Source organism: Danio aesculapii, chromosome 7, assembly GCF_903798145.1.
Source record: "Danio aesculapii chromosome 7, fDanAes4.1, whole genome shotgun sequence".
NCBI classification, from domain to species: Eukaryota; Metazoa; Chordata; class Actinopteri; order Cypriniformes; family Danionidae; genus Danio; species Danio aesculapii.
The window spans coordinates 51,633,942-51,660,699 of NC_079441.1; the positions used below are offsets into that span (position 1 = coordinate 51,633,942).

General features: G+C 39.6%; 1 protein-coding gene across 2 annotated transcripts in view; it reads right to left on the reverse strand.

Moving 5' to 3' along the window:
• Nucleotides 1-1,283: 1,283 nt before the first annotated feature.
• The window catches only part of znf609b (zinc finger protein 609b), a 107,925-nt gene continuing 82,450 nt past the window's right edge, over nucleotides 1,284-26,758 (reverse strand). Inside the window, exons 3-9 of one of the 2 annotated variants that reach the window (XM_056462135.1) lie at nucleotides 24,729-24,954; nucleotides 9,604-9,691; nucleotides 6,848-9,158; nucleotides 6,236-6,560; nucleotides 5,358-5,723; nucleotides 4,548-4,617; nucleotides 1,284-3,711 (exon numbers count right to left, since the gene is read on the reverse strand). In XM_056462135.1, the coding sequence (XP_056318110.1) occupies nucleotides 3,702-3,711; nucleotides 4,548-4,617; nucleotides 5,358-5,723; nucleotides 6,236-6,560; nucleotides 6,848-9,158; nucleotides 9,604-9,691; nucleotides 24,729-24,954 (3,396 nt within the window). In that variant the 3' untranslated portion in view covers nucleotides 1,284-3,701. Of the gene's footprint in view, nucleotides 3,712-4,538; nucleotides 4,618-5,357; nucleotides 5,724-6,235; nucleotides 6,561-6,847; nucleotides 9,159-9,603; nucleotides 9,692-24,728; nucleotides 24,955-26,758 lie in introns of both variants that reach the window. The other variant, XM_056462136.1, reaches the window with a different exon arrangement.

Below are 26,758 nucleotides of genomic sequence, written 5' to 3' on the forward strand. Positions count from 1 at the left end.
GAATTGTCAGTGTCTGCATCGCGGTGCACTGAAGAAATAATTAATTTTGACACACCTACAATAATGTCCACAGATTCTGTCAAGCCCTAATCATAAGGTAAATATGAAACATCCCCCTACACGGGATTGGACACTTGTAAACACTTGCTCCATTGGGCTCGCAGCTCTCAGCACAGCCTACACTCGGCACAGCTACTGATGAAGATTTGTTTATCACTTAAAAGGGTGTAGTAAAGATGTCAACCTATATAACTACCTAGAGATGCTTAGACATGCATTTTGAGAAAAAAAAGGGTAACAACTGGTGGTGTATTTTGAGAAGGTGACAACTGGTGGTGTGTGTAGAATGGGTGTTTTTCTGAGGAATGTGTGAGGTCACTGCTGGAGAATGAGTTTATATGTAAAACAATGATTGTATATCGGTGTATATCTGTATATCTGTGAGAGGCTTTCAAGAGAGTGAGTGACATATTATAAAATTAACGTACCATCATGTCAAAGTATGTAAACACTCAGATGAGATTGCATCTATGGAGAAAGAACTTTGGTGTGAAAACAGATATTTGCTTAGCAGGGGACAGGGCCTGGAATAACATGAGCACTTAAAGATATACTAAACCTCTCAGTAAAGAGAAAACATCCTAAAATGGTCGGAGTTAAAATGAGAGAGGTGGGGAGAGAAATTCTGTATAAATATTGTGAAGAACACAGACACTTTGGATTGTCCTAGGGTGAGACTAAAGATGGGTCTGCTTACGGACGTCTCTGCTTTTTTTGAAAATATTCCAATAAAGTATATTCTTCTGATATTCATAATCTCCAAGTTTGATTCATTAAGAGAAAAGCCGGAAACCATGACACTACCAAGCCGACCAATCACAGAGCTTGCACTGTGTTGTTGCAACATGTAGTTAAATTTTTTGAGATGTGCGCATCAGCGTCGGCGTCAGACCATATGCATGCACTTCACGCAGAAGTATAAATCAGCCTTTACTGTAAGTTGACATGTACTTGTAAAGTTTCTTATAGTCAGTTAAATGCCTGTTGAAGGAACAATATCAGCAGATATTAAGCAGACTAATTGGTAATTGGTACGTAGTTCCAAAGTCAACAAAATGTGCAACAGGGACCATCAAAATAAAGTGTTACCAGAAACTCAAATAGGTTTAGAACAAGTGAAGGATGAGTAAAACATGACAGAATTTTCATTTCTGGGTGAACTATCCCTTTAAAAAGACAACCGATGACTAAAATTGAAACAAACAGAGCGAAGCAAGGAAAGATGTGATTGTCTCATAAAAAGATTTATTTTTTTTTGCCTAAATGTACAAAGGCAAGTTACAGTATTGTATAAAAAAAAGAAACGTGGTAATGTACACTTTACATAAGAGAACAGTCCAAGAAAGAACAGGAGGAATTGGGTGATACAGCCAAAAATATTCCAAACAAAGCCATTAAAAAAAATGTAAACATTCTTTAAGTACCGGGGCCTGACACTTGGTGATAATAAATTGTCTTTCGAGAGACACTTGGGATGAAGCGCGACAGGAAAGGGTCTGTAGTCTGTTGTGAAAATGACGCAAAAGCATGCAAGAGTGCACTGCATCCTCTTTCCAAATAAACTCAAAGTGTGTCGACGGAGCACCATTTGGAACTAAATGCACAGACAATGTTCATGATCTTTACTGAGAATCTTTCATAACTTACAAAAAAAAAAACATGATGTGTTCCAAAGAGTTGTTCTGAGCATCCCCACAAGCCCTAAAATCAAATGGCATACCGATGAATTCAGACGTGTAATGTAAAAACCCTCTTTCTCTCAGTATTCGGTGTACCATAGTGCTTCACTCTTGTAGTTTGCGTTTGTCGTTGCGACTTTAGGCATGAGAAGGAGCGGATGAGTCAACGTAATCCCCCGAACACCTGTCTGTCCTTCTCGTTCCAACAGAGCCTGTTAAAATCCACCAGCTTGAATCACTTAGTGTGAAAACATGACCCAAAAAAAATCTGCAATTTCAGCAGAAAGCAAACTGCCTGAGATCCACTGAGAGCTGCGACCAGTTTTGGATTGAGAGACTCTTCGAAAAGTTTCACAGACATATCGAATGAAAATCAAAACAGCAAGCATTGTGACAGCAAGCCAATCCAAAGCTATGGAAGGAGAAGAAGAAGAAAAAAAACACCCTAGTGACAGATTTCCAAACAAAACATCTACGTAATCGGATGGTTTCTTGATTGCAGTTTAAAACAGTCCCTTCTGTACATCATATACAGACATCACATAGTGTGCGCAACCAAGAATATCGACAGCGTTTGGTGCAAACCCAAAGTTTGCGTTGCCTGAGGAGACACTGTTCAAAGTCACATTTCTAGTGCTATAGTATACACCATGCTGGACGACACGTGAAATACACAGAGCCTGATGGGCTATGAAAGCATGTTTCGGGGGTCAAACGCTCACTTGGTTTCAGAAAAACACGCTGGAGATTATCACGACACTTCCACGATAAGTGTTCAGGGATAGAGCGGCCCCATGCAAGAACTTCAGAACAATTAGAACAAAACTACTGGGCCTCTGGTGTCACGCACCCCATAACCGCTGTAGCAGAACGGCCACCACGTAAGCGTCTGGCTAAAACAACTTACTATACCTTGCCACATTAACGAACATCCACTTTTTTTTTTAAAGAACCATAGCAATAAATGGGGAATTCTGTTAGTGATGAGGTAAGGAGGATGTTTGGATTCAAGTTGAAGGATAACCAAACGAAATCAAAGAAAAGTTCCCTGGAGTAAACGGACCTCCGCCAGTGATGTTTTGGAGAAAGTCTGGCGGCAACAGTGCTCGCTAAAATTAGATTTCGTAATATGAAAGGTCGTGATTTTTTAAAAACTGAAACAGGATGATTTCTTCGATATGCTAGTTTGATGGTGCGGCTTAGCATAACGAAAACTTAGTATGCATTTTAAGCTGAGTGCTATAACTTATCGAATGTATGATTTTTTTATTCTTTGCTTGGGAAAAATAAAATAAAAATATTAATAAAATAAAACATTGATTGGTTTTTGTTACACGGAACCACTGATGCTAGAGAAGGGAGTCATATAAGGAAAAAAAATTGTGAGGGAAAGCAGTCTTGAGGCATGTGGCGGTGAGAATCGTTTAGGAACCACTGGCAGAAAGACGGAGGTATGAGACAATGCTAGATTATTATCCGCAGCTTTCACTTGTGGAGTACAATTCAAAAATCTTTTCGTTTCTGTTGTCGTTTGATTGATTTTCAGTGAGGATGCCGACTAAAATAAAAAAGGGAAACAACTTTAGTTATCTCAGTGTGATAAAACTATTTTCAGTCTTTGTGTTCTTATGTGTCCCCTCGAGTCCTTGCCTCTTGTCTGGCCTCCATCCTGTGTCGGGTGAGCGGAATGACAAGTCCTTTGCTTTTCGGTCATTTCTCACCGGTTCACAGGCTCAGTTCAGTGGCCAGCTGGGCTTTGAGCAGGGCAGGATGGCTTTGAACCTGGTCTCACAGTCTGTAGTGGGGTACGAGGTACAGATACTAGGAAAACATCAATCTGCCACACATTCCGGCAGAAGAACTAAAAATATAGAAACACCATTCAACTGATGTCTAAATGAGCTCCATATACTTCCCCATGTGATCCAGTCACATGATTATTTGTAAAGAACGGCGAGACAATCAGGTTTCCCTAAAAGCAGAAAGAAAACACAAGAAACAACTGGTTAGGGAAGGGGTGTTCATATATTTTAGATGCCACAAACCTTCAAATATAGATACGATAGAACCCCATTCTCATCTACAAAAGGCATCTATACCGTTAGGGATAATGATTTAATTGTAAAATTTTTGATCGTATTATTATTACAATCTTCAAGCATTTACATTGACCCCAAGAAATATTTCATGGTGCCTTTACACAAAATTATTATTTCGATATTATGCTATATTTATTATGACCATGCCTTAACCCAGGAGTGCCTTAACTTGGTCCTTGAGGGCCGGTGTCCTGCATATTTTAGTTTCAACGCCAATTAGACTCACCTGAACCAGCTAATCAAGCTCTTTCTAGGTGTTCTAGAAACTTCTAGGTAGGTGTGTTGAAGGAAGTTGGAGCTAAACTATGCAGGACACCGGCCCTCCAGGATTGAGTTTGGACACCCCTGAATTAACCAGAGAACTCTCTATCTTCATAATGTTATAAAATGTTTGTCCACCAGAGGTCAGTATTGGCCTCATTTGCCAAAACGATTCTGGAAAGAACCACTGTCCTCAAAACACTAGCCTTAATCTAGGAGTTCTTACCAGTCATAATCCCCTAAAACAGCCTGAGGTCTATGGAATCTTTAAACTGCAAGGCCTCAGAGCAAATGGAACAATAAAAAGCTCTTAAGTTACACATCATATGCTGAAATGGGGATATACCAATGCTATTATTTACAGCAATTTGTGTAATGCACTCTGTTTGACCACAATTGAACCCTCTTTATGACATTGCTTGATCTTTGTTTGTCTTACCATTCTCACCTCCTTGCTGGTGGGTACAGGGAAGGGGCTGAGGCTTGCTGACTGGCAACAATCGCTGACGATGAAAGGCCTGCAATTAAGGAACATTCAGTAAAGATGTTGTTTACTCTCACCGTTTCCTTGTGGAATTGACACAGTTTTATAACAGCAATAATTTGTTGCTTTTTTCTCACCCTAAACACTTCAGATGAAACATTTCAATTTCATTAAGAAATGCATGGTTAACATTAGCCATCCCCTAACTGAATATATTTTTAAATACATTTCATCAGTGTGATTCATAAATACCTTCTATTAACACTGTTATTAAGGGATTACTTCTTTGGAAGTCCCCCTAGATTTAAACAGTTGACTTAAACCCTTTTTGAATCCATTTAGTTGATCTCCAGGTCTGGTCGAAGCACTTTTAGCTTAGCTTAGCATAAATCATTAAATAAGATTAGACAGTTAGCGCTCAAAAATGACCTAAGTTTCAACATATTTCCTATTTAAAGCTTGAAACTTTTGTAGTTACATCTGGTACTAAGACTGTGGACAATTAAAAAGTTTCAACTGTATAATCAACTGTTTAACTCTAGGTGACTTGTAAAATGAGCCTAATTCCAAAAAAATTTAACATAAATACATGTTCATTTAAACAAGACCAAAATACACTATACACCTACATAAACATAGTCTATTTCTTTACCATTAAAAACTGTATAACAAATTATTTAATTGTAGATACTGTTGTCAGACAGACTGTGAGTTAAGCACACAGTGCTAATCTTTTGGTTTCAAGTTACTGTGAAAGAGTACTAAACTGCTGACCTGTGGCATAAGACAGATCGTACTGCCCGGCTACAAGGGGATAGCCTAGGTGGTGGTGGGGTGCCATTATGCGTTGGGAGGGAGATGATCGAGGTCTATCGATTTCTCGCTCCCTCTCTCGCTCCCTTTCTCTTTCCCGCTCTCGGTCACCTAGTCCTCGCTCCCTTTCATGGGAGGGCTTGTCAGCAACGGTGGGCGATTTGCTCTTGTACTGATTGGCGTGTTGGTGTAATATGTCCAGTGCTTTGGACTCTGAAGCCGACTTGCTGCTGACTGTGGGGCTTGAGCGAGATTTCTCTCCCTCTTCTCCACCGATCATTTTACTGCCATAAGGCGAAAAAGGGTATCCCGCTGGCAGATAGGACCCTAAAGATAAGGAGACCATAGTGTGTTTCTACTACCATTATGCACTTAAGGCCCCAAACATACTTTATGCAGGTAGATGAATGCCAACGCTTCCACTTAATCAAGTTGATTTTGCATTTTAGTGTTCCAAAATATGTCAAAAATGTTTTTAAAAATGCAAGTATGTGTTGTACTCTCAATTTGCCCTCTCACAAGGGGCACTATAGTGGAGATTAGGTCAACTACGAGAGGTAAACTGTTGCTAGTTACCTAAATAATAATACTTTAGGCTTAACAGCACTTGTACTTTAAAGTAACTTTACTGACATCTTGAGTACTGAGGTTGAGACTGCATACTCAAAATGTGTTTTCCAAGCAATCCTTTGCACCTTTTTGTACTTGCATACAGTATGTTACTGGCCAAACCATACACACCAATAATAAACAGCATGAAGTTCAGGAGCAAGTAAGCAATGTTCATTTTTCAATATTGCAAATACAAGTCACCATTCAGAGGTTGTTGTTTGTCTTACCTGGATAGTTCATCATGGAGGACATGCCTCTGTATCCAGAATGGTTGGGATCATAGCTTTGCCCAAAAGGATATCCATGCATGTAATGCAGGTAGGGTTGGTGCTGTGCCAAAGGGGAGCCGAAAGGTATGTGGGGATTGGGCCGGGGATCTTTCCCTCCACTTCGCTGGTCCTCAATGCTGGGAGGACAGGAAACATCAACTACATCTTTATTATCTTCTTTGGAGCTGCTGTCTTTTTGCCTAGACCTCTCTTCTTTGCCTTTTCTGTCCCGCTCCCGTTCTCGATCTCGATCATCATCTGGTGGTCTCTGACTGTCAGGGTACTGAAACAAAAGTGTAACATTTATGGTTTTGAGAGATGATAAATTAGTTTAAAATTCTGAAATATGTGATCCTTCATTCAACTTAAATGGCCACAATAATACTCAAAGACCAATGAATCTTGCATTATAAATAAGACTTTAATTGCACTTGTTTTGGTCCTTTTGAAGACCCTCCATTACTACATGAAGATCTGTAAAAATGACTAACTTTTCATTTGTGAGTGAATTATCTCTCCAGCGTGTTAACTGTACAGGCTTTTACTTTAAGAATCACATATTTGCCTCACCTGTCTGTACCACATGGCTTGCTCCATACCCAGCCTGGCAGACTCCACACTTGCCTTTGAGTCATCCTTTCCATGATGGCCAGCTTCACTGAGCTTCATTTTAAGCCCCTCGGCCTGCTGTGGCTGCAGCTTGGTCTCCTCCCCTTTAGGGATGATGACTGACTTGGCAGCTTCGGAGGAAGTGTCTCTCTGTTTGCCAGGGGCCTGTGGCTTTCCTAGGTCTGAAAGGCTGGGGGCTTTTGTTAGGCCTGGAGGAACAGGCCCCTTCTGTTTCCAGTCCTCCTTGAGAGAGGATTCCCTGTCCTTTAAACCTGAATCTGGCTTCTTTTCAGCAGACCTATGCTGCTCAGCCATGAGTCTCTGCCTTTCCTCATACTGCTGCCTGTATGTTGGATTAGTGTTCATAAGGTGGTTATGATAAACCTGGTCTGGGTATCCATACTGGGGGACATAGTACTGGTTGTAGTAAAGTGGCTGCATGTACATATTGGATCGCTGCTGAATAACAGAGGCTTGCTGCTGTTGGTGTGGCTGACTCGAGGCAACCTCAGCTTTGCGCTCATCTTGCATGTCCACTTTCACCTTCTCCTCCACCAATTCTTGCTCCTCTTCCTTCTTCAGTTTCACAGCTTGCCCATCCGGTAGAGGTCCACCTGCTGTGGCACCACCAGGGCTAGGGTGAGAGTAACTGGGAGAGTAGTAGTTGTCATAGCCAGGATAATATGAAGATTCCTTAGAGGATGCCTGAGAGGGAAAGAGTGCTTTCTTGGCACCGTCCCTGCCTGACTGATCTTCTGTCTTGACTTTGACTCCTTCTACCTTGCCTTCACCATCCTCTCCGGCATCAGATATGTCAGAGTATGCAGGGCTGTTCGTTTTTACTGAGGAGCTATCAGCCCCATTCTGGGTCACAACATGCAGGGGAGTGAGAGGCTGTCCACTGCTATCCACACGACTGGCTACCCCAATGGATGGACTGGGAGCATTATCTGTGAAACTGTATATTTTATCTGCCTCTGCTTTCATGCTAGCAAGGCGGCTTTGATGAGGATCAGAGGAGCCATTGAGATGACCCTCGCTCCTGTTTCCTGGGTCAGAGGACTCAGAGTATGGACTTTTCCCCTCTTCAGTTTTCCCACTTTTTCCAGGGAGCTTGGGACTGTCTGCATCCTTGCCCAAATCTTTCTTTTTCTTGTCTTTTTTCTTTTTGTCCTTGGAGCTGCTCAAGGCTGGATTAATTGGTGATGAGTCCCCTGGTGCACCTAATTTTGACTGTATACCTTTCAATTGGGGACTTTTGGGTATGCCCTGCAACATATTGGCCATAACAGGAGGGTGGTTGGGGCTTCCGCCACTGAAGGATGTTGGCTGTAGAGAGTACATCTGCTGAGAAGGGATTGAGGGAGCCATGGTCCTGGAGGATTTCATGTTCTTCTGGGACAGCTTGTCAGACTTGACATTGCTGTTTGGCTTTTTGGACTTCCTGTCCTCCATTCCATCATTGCTAGCCTCATCAGCAGTGACGCAAGGACCGTCCTCACAAACTTCCATAGGTGTACCACAAATGTCTGCTTCAGTGTCACCATTCTTTTTCTTTGACTTAGAGCCAAACTTTCCAGGAGAAGGAGATGGACTTTGAGCATCAAATCCTCTTCCTTTTGGTGTGACAGATCTTGCTGGGGAAAGAGAGCCTTTCTGTGTAATCGAAGCTCCATTGCAACTTCCTGGCTCAGGGTGAAGAGAGGATTCTTCCCCATATTCACTGTCTCCATCCATGTCCAACTTAACATCGTCATCATTATGAGCACGAGCTTGATGATACTTCAGCCCATTGATGTGCTTGTACTTCTTGTTACAGTTAGGATGTGGGCAATCAATTAGTACTGGTGAGGGACAGGTACGGTCTAAAGGAGGAGGAAGGGACTCTGTTTTGATGATGGGAATTGGGAGTGCAGAGGAGGTCATTCCACCATTTGAATTTGTGCGCATACGTTTGTTGCCTTTAGAATCCTCTGAGCTTGAGTTGGGCTCCATGTCTGATGCAGGCTTGCTTTTGCGCTTACTGGCTGAGGATGGACTGGCTTTTATGTCCTCTGTGTTGCTGTTGGGTGGAGTTCTGCGCTCAGAGGAGTTTTGGCTTCCACGCCGACCCTTGCTGTTGGAACTTGCTCTTGTCTTGCTGTTGTTGCTGCCCTTGTTATCAGACGAGTTGCTGTTCTCGTTGACTGGGGTGTTGCTATTGGGTCGCATTCTTTTACCACGGCCACGTCCATTTCTCATTTCTAGGTCACTTGTGGGAGATTCGCAAAACCTTAATGGAAAATAGGGACAATTAATGCAATTTGTGTAAATAAATTAGACTGTAATATGTAAAGAACATTTTTAGTTAAATATCTAAACTGTGAAATAACCAACAGTAGGTGTAGATTTGTTACAAATATCGCAAACTACTAACTACAATGTCAATACAGAACTACTAAAATTTTAACATTTAATTCCACTAGTACATTATTGTGAATAATATCAGGTCACTCATCAATAACAAATGAATAGATCTGAATATTCTAATTATAAATCAGATTCATTCTATCCTTATCACCTGATAGGCCTGGTGGTGTCTCTTTTTAGTTCTGCCTAACAGTTATGTTGAGATGCACCTGGTTTACTGCTATTGCAGAGGGAGTATGAGAGAGTGGTGTATGTTGAAGGGAGGAATACTGACAATCAGAAACAAGAACTAAAAACATTTTACATACCTTGGAGGAGCCCAGTCATGACGGGTGCAATCCAACAGTGTTCCGACATATGTTTTGTTTCGCCATGTAACATTGACTACCAGCATACCTTTAAAAAAATAAAAACAAAAAGGACCCTTAAAAATAATTTGGGATTATCTCTGTTCTGTTTAGAGATTCAATGTAAAGTTACACTATATGTGCTGATTGGGAGCACATTAATTTGTCTGCACATCCATTTCATTCCTAGCAGAAGTCACAATTTCCATTTAAACAGTTAATATGGAGGTTCTCTAAGGCCAGCACTCTCAAAGAATTGCTGCTATTTTTACCGTGTACTTCATGATTGCACCAGCTAAAAGCTGTAAGAAGCAGAGAGTGTCGTTTCTGGGAGGAAAATTGTTTGATGGTGTCCTCCATCTGACTTTGCAGTGCTGTGAGCCGCCTCTGCAAATGGTTTTGCAATTGTGTGAAAACAGCTGAAGCAAATGAAAATGCTTGTGTCTGGCAGTGATTCATAGGCTTTGCTACAGAATCTTGGACAGGTAAGTGCTGGATGTTTCTAAGATTTTTCACTTCCACAATAGCAAGCAAAATCCATATTACATTACAAATGTATGACCTTAACTGCTCAGGAGAGACTGCATAATGTTGTGTAACCTTGACATAGCTTCAGTCAGACTTTCAGATAACCATCTAAATGTTTATGTAAACATAAAAAATGAATTATTTGGTAAAACATTGCTTTTTTTAATGTTTTTTTTTTTTTACTGACGAAAAAGCATTTGTCAGTTTTCCACCAACCCAAACATCACAGAGTGGGCATTTGAATGCAAGAGCTGAAATCACGACTGTTCCTTTGAAAAATGTCAATGGAGGTCAGTTGAAGAGCACATTAGTGGGGCCCCTTCCTATTTCACTTGCAGTCATTAGTGGTCCTCTGGCCACCTGTCTGAACCCAGGCTAAATGAGGCTAAATGGCCAGCATTTCACCTCGATTGCCCTTCAGAAGTCAGAGTGGAACAAACAGAAGCTTAGCATGTGCACTGCTGCACTCTTACACCCCATTAATACCAGCTACATTGGAGTTTATACTCTACTCTAGAGGCTTCCATCCTGCTCAGTTTTTAACCACTTTTTAGCTTAACAGGCAGGAAAACCAGCTTGAACCAGTAAAGACCATCTAAGGGCTCACACAAAATGTGATTTTCGATTACAATGTAATACTTTTCCATTGATCCAATGGAATGATGCATGGTGGAATGTTCATGAGCACCACATTTTTATATTTCGTGTTAAGTTTAAAGAACTTCAACTGTTAAACAGTGTCATTTCCAAAGCAGTGGACCAATCAGACAAACTCGGAAGCAGGGGAAGTGTTGCAAGTAAGTACTAAGTAATGTGTATTTATATAGCGCATTTATTGTGCATGGTCAAACACCCAAAGTGCTTCACAATCACTGGGGGGTGATAAGATGGTAGCCACAGGACAGTGAAGAGACAGTGATAAAGCCTATTCTGTGGATGGGGATGACTTGGAGGCCATGATGGGTTACACCCCTACTCTTTACAAGAAGTGTCATGAATTTTTTTTATGATCACAGAGAGTCAAGACCTCGGTTTAACGTCTTATCCAAAAGATGGTGCTCACTGACAGAATAGTGTCCCCTTCACTTTACTAAGACATTAGGACTCACACAGACCGCAGGTTGTCTGCTCCCTGCTGGCCTCTCTAACACCATTTCTAAGAGCACCCTAGTTTTCTCATGTGGTAACCCATCCAGGTACTGACCAGGCTTAGCCCTCCTTAGCTTCAGTGAGTAGCCAGTCTTGGGCTGCCAGGCTGTGGCAAGTTTCTGTTAACAGGTGCTTAGTGGCCGTGTCTGGATACCTTTGTGGACTACTCTGCTCTTTTTATTAGAACCATTCCTGAGCAGTGCTTCTTGTGTTTTTATATGCAAAGACGTGTTCTGTGTGAATGGCCCCAAAGGCTGGTTTAATTCTTCAGCAATTAATGATTTAAAAAATAGCAAAAATAACACGGTTCATAATGAAACATATTTTTAGGCCAGCGATAAGTCCTTCCCCTCTTGATTTGATGACAGAAATTACACCAGAAAAAGAAACATTAACACAACCTCAAGGAAGGGTTTCATGGATTCTTTAACAAAACAAGAGTCTAAAAACTCTGAAAGGCAGGCTTGACTGATTTTGACATTAAACGCAAACACTTCATTGACCTCATGGTGGAATCCAGGATGAGCCAAGTCCACAAATGAAAACAGAAACGGTAATGACGCAATCAGCTATGTTTTACTTAAACAGGTAATTCTGGCAATAAAATCACACATTGATCCAACAGCTTGTTGAAGTGGCCCTGGAAAGACGGTTGAATCAGGATACTGGCATATGAGCCTTGCTGTCTGGCATGGTTGTGTTTGCTGGCACTGAGCCCTTCATAGTCTGTGGGTGAGGGCTTTCTGGGCTCTACTTCAAGAGCAATAAACTTTCAGAAGATTTAGGGCTGACATTTGGAGGCATCAGCATGCATGGCTTGTGAGAGTGGATGCCACACCAACACGACCCTGGTTCGCTTCCAGCGTCCTGCAGAGGGGATTTGTGTCAGAGTGATGCCTAGAAATATTGCTCCAATCTGCCTCTGACTGTTTCATCATGAACCGAGAGCTGTCTGCCCTTAACCTCCTGCCATTCTGGGATTCACGCATTGGGCTGAAACATGAGCAAGTCAATATGTCTGTCCGCAAATAAAAGGTTGCAGCACACAAGATAAGATTTCCACACTGGGCTTTGGCTGAAATAATGCACGGCACTGTTTATTCGAGGAAGTCAGGAGAGGACATTGCGACTCAGCAACAACTTGATCTGCAATAAGTCATGGAAGATGGATGATCGTTCCAAAGCCCAGCGAGCTTCCCAGGCAACATTTGTTGTTTTACTAGTTGTGCTCCTGACACAAATGCCACTCTAAATTATGCTCTCCTACGGGATACCTTATTTTTGTCTTAAATCTAAGGTATGCATCCTTAGTGGATGTGACAAGTCATGCAATGCAGAGTCAGTAAGACAATGTAATGAATGCCAAGATGACGCAGAGACTATTGAGGCAAGAGAATGTTGATTATACATGTATTTTACTAGTTTATAAGAAACATTGATTAAAAAAACGCTAATGAAAATTATATTTCACTAAAACATCAGAGAACTTGTGCCATAAAGACATTTTTTCAGAATCCTGACTCTTTAACTTAGCAACTTACTAAAGTCAAATGAGAAACAGTATAAAAAGAAGGAACACTCACAGATATTTGAATGGAACACAAATGTACATATTCCCAGTAGAGATTTCCTTCTTTCATAAAAACATTTTCCATTGTTGTAGCCTTTTGGTTTGCATGAATAGCCCTAGAGGTAACATCCTTTAACAAGAATTTAACATCTAATGTTAAAGGTGCAGTAGGTGATTGACTGCAGAAAATATTTTTTGTTGTGCTGGTTGAAAGTCTATTCACATTCTAATAGCAATGATTAAAGTAAATGATCTAAATGTATTTGTATGTATTTTTTATAGTTGGGCATATACTTAATTTTATTAATCTAGATTAATCTCAGAATTAGTCTAGATTAAAATGGCTCATAGGAATTCTGCGGCAGGCATTCAGAATATGTGTGCTACCCAAATAATAAGTCTTTGAGAACGGGTTTCTCAAGCCAGGTGGCGCATTAGTTCATCTCCTGTTTCCAAAATGCCTCACAAACTGCTTGAGAATACTATGATAATTGGAGATGAAAATAAATTATGTTCAATAAGATGTACTTGTGTTTACTAACTGTTTATTCAGTTAAAAATGAGTTTTGAACTGTAGGCCTATATAAGCTCGAAACAACAATTTTTGATTACCTTAATCCCACTAAACTCACAACTGAACTAAACAAAAATGGAATTAAGACGTGGAGTATGCATATATTAGTGGCATTATTGAAGTAAACATAGCAATCATTTGTCAAGGAGGCATGAATGAAATGTTCATGAGTTAAAGTGAAACTGCCAAACTGCAGTTAAAGTCAGGCATCCTGCTGATTTTATTCAGAAGGGCACTTTTTTTGTCAGCTCACCGGTCAGGTATACATCTGTGCTAAAATGTCAAGGTGAAAGTCATCATAGCTTGCATTGAATAGACCCAGCTCCCAACCCAACTTTGAGAATAGATTAACGGCGATATTTTTTTATCGCGCAATAAGAGTCTCGCGTTAACGCAACACGTTAACGCCGATAACTGCCCACCACTCGTATTTTTATATTCTGGGTAAGGCATAAAGGACTAAAAAATGTTCATCCAATTAAAATTTGTCGGGCCAATAATTCCCATAATTCTTAACTGTCTGTCAGCAAATGTAGATTTGTACATTTGCTCACCCCGTTCACGCAGATCCACTGTTTGCAATTGCACACAAGAGAGTGACAGCAGTAAAAACGAATGGTGAAATCAAAACTTTTTAAAATCCCGAATCAATATTGAAATTACTTTTGCACGCTGGAGGAAGGATGACACCCTGGCTGAAGTATTTCTTTAAGACAGGTATTGTTCTGATTTTAAACTATTTTAGTCAGCTGACGTAGATTGTGTTGTATTATAAATGGGTTATATGCACAGAAGTGTTGTTCAGCCACTAAAATCTTCCGGAGAAAAATTGATGTGACTATTTTCAGTTTCTTAAGGGCTCTTTTAGAGCATCAATATTGTAGATTTTTATTTAGTTTAACAACTAAACATTAGTAAACAGCACTATTCTGCCTAGCCTTCTATAATGAGGTGAGGTTTGTTTTATAATCACATCACATTGGTTAATTTTTGAACAATGACAGCCCGTGATGCGCTCCCTATATTGTTTCCCATGCAACTTTAAATATTTGGTCTGAAATAGCATGTAAGTATGGTTTAGTAATAAGTGTAATTTTTGCACACCGCTGGCCAACCACTAAGCATACAGTAGTCACTTTAGGAGAAAGTGAGTCCAGCAATTCTTGCACGCATGAAATATTGCACATTATGACAAGTTTTGCTTGCTACACAACTAAAAACGTGCTAGCTATAATACAGTTTTGGAATTGTAGTTTTATAAATTAATATTAAGTTTTCTAACTGGAGAATGACATGATCTAGTAGGATGTCTAATGCAGAGCTCAGACTGCATGATTTTAGCCCTGATTTTGACTCGTCGATAGGTTTTGTGAAATAGCCGACAAATGCCTGAAATCACAGGCAAATCGGTGCTCATTCACGTGAGTGACAATCATACATACTGAACTATCAAGGATGTGGTATGAGAGAATTGCCAATGAGACGCCGACGCCCGTGAGATATTTGGCATGCTAAATATCTGGAGCTGTCTGCGATTCAAATCATGCCGTGTGAAATGTTTTCTGATTGAAAATAACATCCGCGATCACCTACAGCCAATGAGAGAGCAGCATCCACTAGTATGGGTACCTGCAGGCCAGCGGGAAGTTGAGGGAGAGGTTAAAAGCGCTCATTTTCAGTTTATTTGGACCCAAGAAATGGAGGAATAACTAGAGGAAAATTGGCAGGAGCACTGTGTCTGTTTGACTTGTCATCGGATCAATATCACAATCAGGTCGAAAAGTTAAAAAAATTAAGGACAAATTGCTAATTCTCTTCAAAAGCCAGGTGAGCAACACAAGTTTCTGTAGCTAAAGTCTTCTTTTTCCATTATGTAGTTAATAACGAACGATATATTACGTGACCTTGCATTGTTTCCATGTCACTTCTCGCGTTTGTTTGGTTGTGAGACATAGCCTGGACAAAATTATTCTTCTTATTTTAAAATCCATCCTACAGTGTAAACACAGCACCGACAGAACGCTACCCCAGATAGTCATGAAGTGTGAAAACATCCGTGAGACGACTACTTTGAAAATCATGCAGGCATAACTGTTATCTATTAGGTGCGCGTTTGTGATTTCAGAAGGCATGGTTTTGGACGGCAAGGGAGGGTATTGTGTTTTCAAAGCTGTAATGCGAACAGTTAGCATTTTGACAATCACATACTGCACCTTTAAATCAGCTATGCCAGAAAATGCATAGGAGAAAATGCAAATGAGCACAATTCAATTTCTTCTGTAGATAAAAACATTTTCTAAATGTTTTAACAATAAGCACATTACATTCAGATCAATATTCTGATCAAAACTCAAATAAGTTTTAATATAATTGAACTAATTAAGAAAACTGTTGACTTGTCTCTGCAATGCAAGTCACTGACTACGTTTACATGGACATCACTAATCGAATTATTTGCCTTAATCTGAATAAGACAATAATATGATTATGGGTTATACATGAGTTGCTTTTTGAATGTTCCTTTCATGATCCCATTTTACAGGTTATAGCACATAATTCGATTAATGTCATTGCGTCACCATGCAACGTTTCCTCTGGAGTTTCATGTAATTTCCGGTGTTCCATTTTTATTTTGTTGGCTTTCACTGCAGTTTGGCACTTTCGCTTCCATTCAGTAACATTTCATGCAGATATTAGATGCGAGTATGAACTGCTGGAAGAGTGTAGTTTTAATGGAATTTGATGCCGCCACCGTATGGGAAAAACGGTATCTGTGGTTCTTCACTGACTCGGTAGGTGAAGAGAATAGTGTCAAATAGCCGTTTGTGTATTGACCATCCTGTCACCAAAATACAGCAAAAATCCTACATGACTGTAATAGTTTGATTAAGGTGTTTACATCTCTGTAGTGCACTTTAATAATATGACTAAAATCTGCATGTCTTAATTCAATTTCTGTTTAGTTTGATTATGACTTTAGTCTGATTAAGGCCATCAAAAATCACTGTTTACATGGTAGACTCTTAATCAGAGGATTGTCCTAATCGTATTGAAATCTGATTATTGGTGTCCATGTAAACGTACTCACTGTGTTTACATAAATTTGAGTATTTCATTTATTATGTTAGTTTTCACCTAAGAAAAGTCAAAACAGATCATATTTTATCCTCTCAAGATGTTACGTTTTGATTGAACCAGTTCCACTTCTGCTGATCAAGATGAGAACACTTTGTTATACTTCTTTGGCGCAAGAAATATTCAGGTTTGCAGTACGGTTCCTATTCCCTTGACAGAATATTTGGTCTTTCTGGATTTGCTTAAATCTGCAGTAAGTACGTGTTCCTGTCACATATCATATATGCGCTCTTCAATAAACTGGCAGTAAGCAGGTTAATGTGTTTACATGCAGGATGAAATCAGTGTAAAGGGCAAAAATCTAACTGAGATGAATGACAATCAATTTATATATGAGACATTTGAGACGTTACTCTGATGAATGAAAGCAGGTTAATGCGTTTATATGACCAAGTGCAATGTCAGCCTATTAGTAATAATGGGATTAAGAATGTGCATGCAAAAGCACTCATTTATTGCTTGAGCAGTTCTACAGGCAACATTTGACATTTTTTTTACAATCATATGTTAAAACAGGTGTAAAATAAGCGACATCCTAGATGTAACGATAGCCATCAAAATGACTCAAGTGCTCAATCCAGGGTTTATACTACTTTCATGTCAAAAACAAACAAAAAAACATTTACAAGATAAACAGAAATAAATGTTCTGCTAAATCTTAATTATGAGAGGGAATCACATGGGTTTTCACAGTTTCTAAGTTGAATGAATCAAGTCTGTATTAAAGGAAATTTTATATAGCAACCAAAGCAAAATCACTAACACAGTTTAAAAAATATAGAGTTAAATATACAGCTGAATTTCATGCAGAGAAGCTACTTGGCCATCTTGGTTAACCAGCATTATTTGACCTGATATTCTGACTTTAAACTTCTCAACCCATAAATATGAACTTCCCATAACTTGAACTAACCAACAATAGACATGGGAATCTTTAGACTTTAGATTTCACAATTCAAGTCAATTCAATTCTAAAATGTTTCCTGACCTACAATCTTTCCTATTTCGTTGACTGTGCAAATACATCTTTGCAACATTATAATTTAACCAGACTTTATACTATTAGTAGTGATTCCAATTCAATGATTAGTATGACAGTACTGGCATCTTTAAAAAAATATTACTGTATTTTAATAACAAAGCTATTCAAGTTCAAAGCTATAACCTCAGAACGTAACACTTAAATGCCAGATAACAAAGAGAAATTATAAAGGAAAAAAATGTTCTTATTCCAAAAAGAGAGTATTACATTTTTAAATTTGTTTATTGACCTTATTCTTCGTGTACGAGTGGGCCTTCAGGTCTCATTCACTTCCGTTCATTTTTAGACATTAAAAACAGCTCGTTAGGCTGCTTGTATTTGCAAACTGATATTTTCTAATTATATTATTCTGCTTTGTCTGTATAGTCATGGATACACTTGTTTGTAGAGAAAGTAGTTTGATTGTTTTCTGCCATTTATTATTCCTAGTCATTTCTCCCATAGGCAACTGAATCAGAAGTTGTAAAACAATCGCAAAAAGAAGCGCATTTCAGCATTGAAGAATAAGGTCAATAGCCTTTTAACAAAAAATGTTTTCAAAGCAGAAATGTTCAAATAAAAATTTTATTGAAAATTCTATTAGAATTGCTTTTAGTTCCGAGGCACAGAGCTTTCAAAACACAGTAGTAAACAATTCTTCATTTACTGCATTCACTCTTGCTGCCTTCAATTTTTTTGTTGAATCAAATGAACTTTTCTAATCATCTCAACTTGCATCAAACTGACTAAAATATTAAGTTAAACTTTGTATAACTCAAAACTTTGTCTAGACTTTTTGTCATAAATTTTTTTACAGTGTGTATTTGAAGAACAAGTCACAAGCCGAATACAATTCTGCTTTAGTCAATGTCTATGCATCATGTTATTCATCCCGTTATGCATTCTGAAGTGATTCTAAAGCCAATCGCACAATGGACGACAAACACTGGCGCTGCAGGAATCTGAAAGCAGACAGCAGTTAAGAAGCGCAGTAGCGTGGCGCTTTTTAAATATTCTTTAATTTGTCCATCTTTGTCCTAATTAAGTAAATTCTACAACATTGCGCAGGTCTTGCGTGCATGCGCATGTCAACGTTTATCACAATCTAATTTGAATACAGATTAAATTAAGAACGTTTAAGAAACGATTCAGAATCGCTAAAAAAAGAATCACGATTAACCGATTTTTTTTCCCTCACACACTGAGCCATGATTTGGTCTGAGCCAAGATTCCTGTAATCCCAAGCTAAAATCTGTGGTCTTTGATTGTTGTTTTGACATGTTCAACAACAGCAGTTAATGACCATTGCGATCAGATTTTTCCTCTGATGAAGTCAGAAGATTTCAGTCACTTTCCTGCTGTGTGACTTCAGCTATGATGAGCGTCAAACCAAGAACCAATAGGAGTATTGAATCTGATGACCTTTATTAAACAATTGCTGCTACTGATTTTTATGTATGTTGTGAGGTATCATTTTTGAACGTGTGTTACTAAATGTGCAACGGATGGATGATGTCAAAGTCCAGGTGAGTTTTCTTGGGTGTCTTGTTTTGGTGCATTCAGACTGACATTATGACAACTGAGATCTTACAGTGTGATATGGGGATCATGTCTGTACAGTCTGACAAGCTACAGTCGTTTAGAATTATTAAAAATTACTCAGCCTGAGCCGGGCTTAACAGAGATCTACCGCCTCTAGGAGGCCTTTCTGTACCTATTAACAAACCTCCGAAGCCTTCATGATTGTGTGTTTGATTGGACTTTGATCTCAACCCTCCCGATCAACCCTGCATTAAAGATTCAGAACCAAAATAAACATTGGCACACTGAGAGTGTTAGGACATAGGAAGTCATCCTTATGAGAAGTGTGGGCGGACTGTCTGCGGTGTCTCTAAGAGAGTGCAGCACAGCGGAAAAACATCTCAAAGTGTTTGAGAGATGTGTTCCCTGCCACGGGATCTTGCTGCTCTACTCTCCTCCCACACAAAGTGTCACCATGATACAGATCTGCCCAACACCACCATGAAAAAAAATAACACATCAAAAAGCATAGATGTACACCAGTGGAACCAGCACTCGCATCCCAAACAGAAAGAGGGAGCGTGTGTTTAACACCTGCACATCAATGGCTCCCTCTCTCAAGTAAGAGCAGATGATTGGAGCCTTGTGTTTGGGACCAATGCTACTAGCTGATGTTGTGGAAGCGTGGCACCAGTTGGTCAGGGCTGTGAATGGCCTCACAAACGGTCTTGGTTTTCTCCCCCACTTGACCCTTCAACTGCGTTCTCTCTCTCCATGTCAGAAACACACACACACACACACACATAATAGTGGCCACAGAGGAACAGGGTGAATCAGACATAGTGTGCCCATGGCAAGAGGAATAGAAAACACTTAGACAGCCAATGCGCATTGAATGTTGATGAGGCAGCCCTTTATGCGGCGGCACTGTGAGGATGGCAGCAGGCAGAGAGTGGGCGGCACGCACTCCAATGCCTACCCATAGCCTAGATATGCTCTTATTTAGGGATTTGAAGATTTTCCTTTTCATTCTCGACAATCAAAACTAGGAGAGGAACAGTCCCCAACAAAAAAAATTTCAAAATTAAACCGTCCTGTCCTCCTTCCATGGTTTGGTGCGCACTGTGATCCACAGTCCAGAATAATCAATATTAATATTGGTTTGATGAGAAAAACAATGGCAACGAAAGAAAAAAGTTCCACCTTTGTACTCTTCCGATTACCTTTCCCAGGCATTGGACATGTGAAGAACTGGCCAATCACTTCTTACAATGGTAATCTGTTGCTAACATCATGCTTCCTCACATGTCGGTTTGTTGAGTTTCTGATGCCTCATTCACACTAGCAGCGACTTTGTAGATGCCTGTTGCTCTACAGCAGTAACCAGCTGTAAACGCAGGTTTGTGTAGATCTACAGCACGGGGAATACAACCAGCCTCTGATCGAGCTGATAGAGGATCATCAGCTCTATTGGTGCTCCTATTGGCTGCCGCTCAAGAAAGTCGCTCTTCATTTGCATAAAGTTGAAGGACTCTCAACTTTGGAGCTTCACTTGACACGCCCACCTGGTTGCCAAGAGTCGCTGTCGCTCGCATGGACAGAGGTCGCTGGAAGTCGCTCACTCTTGGTTGAAATAAACATAAAGGCTGATTTATGCTTCTGCGTCAAGTGCACAAATGACGGTCTGGCACAGCTTTTGCATGGTCGCATGCCCTTCGATGTGACTGACGAAACATAATGCAAGCTCAGTGATTGGTTGGCTTGGCAGCATTGACGAGTGTGGTCGGAGCCGAGAAGCATGCGAGAAAGAGTGTTTAACAAGTGTTGGAACTTCAGAAGGAAACTTTTGTTTTGTGTTTATTTTATGACTAGATTTGTTGCACGTCTGTCGGTTCCCGCCTCGGAATGAGCCAGTTTTAGTTTAGAAAAAACAAAACACCCATGAAGAAACTTGACACAGAGGAAACCTCACTGATAAAAAAAAGTGTTATTGCAGAGCAACACAAACAGCACGCAGAAGTATAAATGCACGGCTACGCGCAATACAGGTGCTGTAGGTCACGACGATCACGTGACGCAGAAGTATGAACTAGCCTTTATCATTCTGCGTTGAGTGCACACGGTTAATCCATCACAACCTTCACTTGGTCACATACCCTTACCCACATACCGACGTAGCAGACGAAACGGAATGCAAGCTCAGTGATTTGTTGGCTTGGTAGCGTTGAAGAGTGTGGGTGGAGCTGAGAAGCATGGACAAGGAGCAAGTGTCGAGTCCTGTGGAAAAGTTGTTGCATATCCACTGGCACTCGCAAAGAAACTCAACACAAAGGAACATAAAACCCACTGCCAGCAAGCCTTTCGAAAAGGCAGAGCAAGGCAAACAAAACACAGACGTATAAATGCACAACTTCGAAGGCACCGTAGGTCACATCAATCACTTGATGTTAAAGTATAAACCAGCCTTTATACTTCTGTGTCGAGTGCACACGGTTGATCCTTCGCTTAGTTGCATACCCTTCGATGTGGCTGACAAAACATAATGCAAGCTCAGTGATTGGTTGGCTTGGTAGTGCTAACGAGTGTGAGTGGAGCTGAGAAGCATGGACAAGGAGCAAGTGGTGAGTCCCGTGGAAGAGCTCCAGATTCACTTTCTGATTAAAGTTGTTGCATATCCACCGGTCCCCGCCTCTGAATGAGCAAGTTTGAGCTACTTGAGCCTTAAGGTAGCATTAAAAACACTTGCAAAGAAACTCAACACATCGCAGTAGCGATAAGTAGCGGCGATCACTTGACGCAGAAGTATAAATAAGTCGTAACCCTAACACTATAAAACCATGAGTAGTCTGAACAATTGCACCCCTGATCGAGACTGAGGCTAGTAGAGAGCAGAACACACGATGCTTCTGCAGTGGGCTATGAATAGTTGAGATAAAAATAAATAGATATATTTAACCTACACAGAATTTGGACAAATCTAGTTAAAATACATTAATTGCCAAACATAAGGCACTCTGCGTGGTGGGTCTGAAATCATTAGGAAGCAGGTGTTTTTAACTATATTGTAGATAGATGTGCTTTATTGATCCCTGGGGGCATTCAGGAAGGGAGTATGTAAAATAGGGCAGGAACAAAACTATTTCATCGTGTGTAAGATGAAGATTACTCTTATAATTACTCTTGGAATCTAACCGAATGAGAAGGTTTTACAAGTTTATTTATGTAAAGCAATTATTTGATGTTTTACATTAAAAACAACCATTTAAATTAACTACTGCGAGAGATCTATACCTTTGCTTCTTCATTATTTTCAAAGGGGTTTATTCTAGTTTTTTGTATACAGTTTATGTATAGGGGAAAATTACTGTAACTCTAATGTCATTATGGTTGATTTTAGCTTATGCCTGCTGTGTAAGTGGTACTGGAATGCGTGTTGGTTGAACATGGAAGCTATTTTGTGGATTTATTGGGAATATATATTGTGCAGTCAGAAACGCTTACCATGAAGGCTGAAAATAAAAAGGACATTTAAGCATCTATTTTTGTGAATGGCACCTTGACTTATGAGTCAACAGTTTCAGCTTTTGCTACTCTTAATTGGCTTCTTCACAGCTCTCTTTTTAAAATGAACTGACAAGCTCATATGCATAAAAAATAAATAATTAAACTGAGCACAGAAAATAGGGTGTTACATGATTCTAGAAATATCTGACCTAATGCAAACTGAACATAAGCAGTTTCATGATTAAAATGAATGTATTTTTAATAATGTTTGATCTGAAGTTACATGCTTGTATGCATACAAAATAATATTATCTTGTTTTTGTCATTTTGTTTAGAGAAAAAGGTACTGCGTAGAGCTCATTTCCCCACGGCAATTTAGTAATCAGATTTTTTGTGTGTAAACTAGATATCTAAACTCCAAATTATTCCAAGTAAATTATATTAAGTTAAGTCTGCAAAATAGTTGAAACATAACCCAAAATTTCATTATTGCGATTCCATATTTTCTATAACCAACAATTTAAATGATAATTTTTTTTAATTGTGGTAGATTTTATGTTTATTAAAGGATAGGTCTAAAGCACACTGTAAATTAATTCTGTCAGTTTTATACAGGGCTAGTTGTGTACACAACTGTTACTCGGTATCATCCGATACCTTGAGCTAAAGTATCGGTATCAGGAAATTAAATTCTGTCATTTTATTCAGGGCTAGTACTGTACACAACAATTTCTACTTGGGCTGCACGATATTGGAAAAAACTGACATTGCAATATTTTCATTCACTGCGATATATATTGTGATATAAATGCAATTTCACCAGATGACTTGAATAGCTTGTAAAGACTGAGATGATTGTGTAGGCGAGCATATCTGTTAAAATATCACTTTAAACAATATATATATATGTAATACATATGTAAAATAAATGTAAAGTAATCACTGTATTATAATAATAAGAACACTATATCGTTTTAATTGAGTACAAATGTAAAATTAACTTTTTTATTTATTTATTGTGCCCAAATGTTGAAGTTTGCTTAAAATTCTTACAGTCAGGCCTTAAAAGCACATGCAAACAATAAACTTTCACTCGAAGGTTAAAATTTTTAATTATCCCACTATGATGTTAACAGTAATATCTGCTCAACTATAATCCTGACTACATTGCGGTTCCCTGCGATGTGACTATTTCAGACTTGCACATAGCGATATTGATGCTAAAACGATATACTGTGCTGCCCTAGTTTCTATATATACACACTCAGGTATCGTTTCTGTGCTCTGCTTCGGTCTATACCTTGGGCTCAGGTATCGGAATCGATATCGGGAAGGTAAAAGGGTATCAGAACAACCTAGTTTTAAGTATGCTTCGCCATAGGAAATTATTTTGAGTTAAGTCTGTAAAATAGTTGGAACATAACACAAAAATCGTTATAGATTTTCCAGATTTTCTGTAACCAATCATTTAAATGTTTCCATTGTTCAAATTGTGGTAGAATTTATGTCATGTTTTATTAATAGATAAGTCTGAAGCACACCGTAAATTAATTTTGTCAATTTCTACAGGGCTAATAGTGTACACAACTGTTTCTACAGACACATGCTCAGGTAGCAGTTCAGTACTCTGTATCGGCTAATACCTTGAGCTCAGGTATCGGCATCGGGAAGGAAAAAAGGGTATCGGAACAACCCTAGTTTTAAGTATGCTTTGCCATAGTATGATGCTGCGACAAAGTGCACCAGATAAATGACGTCAGTACATAATAACCACAAATACTCTAATAATTTACAGATACACACTCAGGTATCGGCTGATACCTTAAGCTCAGGTATCGTAATTGGTATCGGGAAGGGAAAAAAGTGTATTGGAACAACCCTAGTTTTAAGTAAGCTTCACCATAGTATGTGACTGTAGCATAGCACACCAGACAAATGACAGTATGTAATATTCAGTTATGATCTCTCATTGAGTGAAGGAACAATCAATTTTGACACCCTTACTTGCAATTAAGAGAATCACTTAGTCAAAAGATCAAATCAAAACTTGACTAATCAACACTTGATGTAATCAGTTTTCTTACCGTCCTCAGTTTCTTGCCACACAATGCCCTCCAGGTTGACGCTGGTGCCTGGTTCACAGGGTCCCAGGCACTCTGGTTCTGTGGACAGGGCCACATCAGAAGTATTGACAGCCACTGAGCGTGTGCGCACCATAAGCTGCTCGCACGGAGATGCGATGTCACTGTTTCCCATAGAGGCGAGGAGGTGAAGCGGAGGAGGAGCTGGGGTGGAGACCGGAGACTCCATCTGGAACCACAAGAGAGACAAAACAAGGAAGATGAGTGCTGGTGCATTAAGACAGGAAATGAATGACACCTGGAGAAAAGCTGCACATGGCCTTGAGCTAGACTGTGTTTTATGAAGGTTGTTACAGAGAGGGGACCTGACCTGCACCCTGCTGGATGGCGGACCTCATTAAGAGCCGTAGATGCTTTCAGCTACTTAAGGCTCACTCCAGGGGGAACAGAGCCCACACAGCATGCTCACTGACACCACATCATCATCATCTCACCGGATGAACACAGGCTCCTTTATTTCATTAGGGCTGGAGCTGAGGGTTCAGGCGCTCTAATTGACCCTACCTGCAGTCTAGGACCAGGATGGACACAGGCAGCAGTACTGTAGTAAGAATTAGCTATGTGTGATCTTGACAGACCCCAAAACAGATATTGATTAGGCATGGGACAATAACTGAATTCAAGGTTTACTGTGGTTTGGAAAAGTCAAGATTTTAAAATCGCTACAGGTACTCTGTATCGGTCAATACCTTAAGCTCAGGTATTGGTAACTGGAAATGAAAAATGTGATCAGAACAACCCTAGTTTTAAGTATGTTTGCCATAGCATGCTACTGTGACATAGCGCACCAGATAAATGACATCAGTACATAATAACCAGTTACGATCTTTTACCGAACAGAAGTATATGTGTTTTTGTACTGTTTTGCTCTACCCATGGCAATTTAGTAATCAGACTTTGTGTAAACTGGATATCTAAACTGCTAATTATGTAAAATGTTAATTATTTATTATTTACTAGTTTAGTCTACAAAATAGTTGGAACATAACACAAAAATCTTTATAGATTTTTCATATTTTTTGTAACCAATCATTTAAATGTTTCCATTGTTTAAATTGTGATAGAATTTAGGTCATGTTTTATTAATGGATAAAAGTCAAGATTTTAAAACCGCTAACATTTTCTGTCATATAGTTCTCTTAGTATATGTAAGTTTTGTATTTTCTTACAACAATTTTATTTAGTTTATTTAGTCCATGATTCAGGAAACATTTTAAAAACAAATGCATCAACATCCAAGCATTCTATAGACCTGAACAGTGCAGTGGCTTATAGGTCTTTTACGATAGTCGAAATATTGACTTATTGCGCGATATATTAAAATAAGTGCAGTTAATTTTGGAGGGCGCGATATATTGTCGATTTTATATAAAGAAATTTAAGATGATGACGATTAGGCTACATAATATAAGGTTTTTTTTTGTCAAACGCACTGCATTCTGGTTTCTGTGGAAGGTGGGGACAGAGTGCGAGAGAGAGTGGATAGTGGAGGTGAAGGCAAGACGTGAACCCACTGATTCATGTTTAGGAACTACAGTCAGTTAGGATAAACAAGTCGCGATGGACTTGGTTTCAAAGTCAGAGACTTCAGCTCCGGTGTGGGAACATTTTGGCTTTAAGCCAAATGAAAGAGGAGAGCCTGTTAATGTGAACAAGCCAATATGTCAAATTTGTTACAGAACAGTGGCACCAAAAAAGGTACAGCTAAAGGCTGATTTATACTTCTGCGTCAAGTGTACGCTTATACTACAGGGTACGCGTGGTCGCATAGCCCTCGCTGTGGCCGTTGGAGACGCTGACACGCACCACTCAAAAAATGTAACTACACGGCGCAACGATGCGCAGCGCAAGCTCTGTGATTGGTCGGCTTGGTAGCGCTGATGACTGTGTGCGGAAGTGAGATCTGCGTGAGCCCGATGCACCAAGTGTTTACAAGTGTAGAGTCCCATTAAGGAGCTCCAGATGGATAGTTT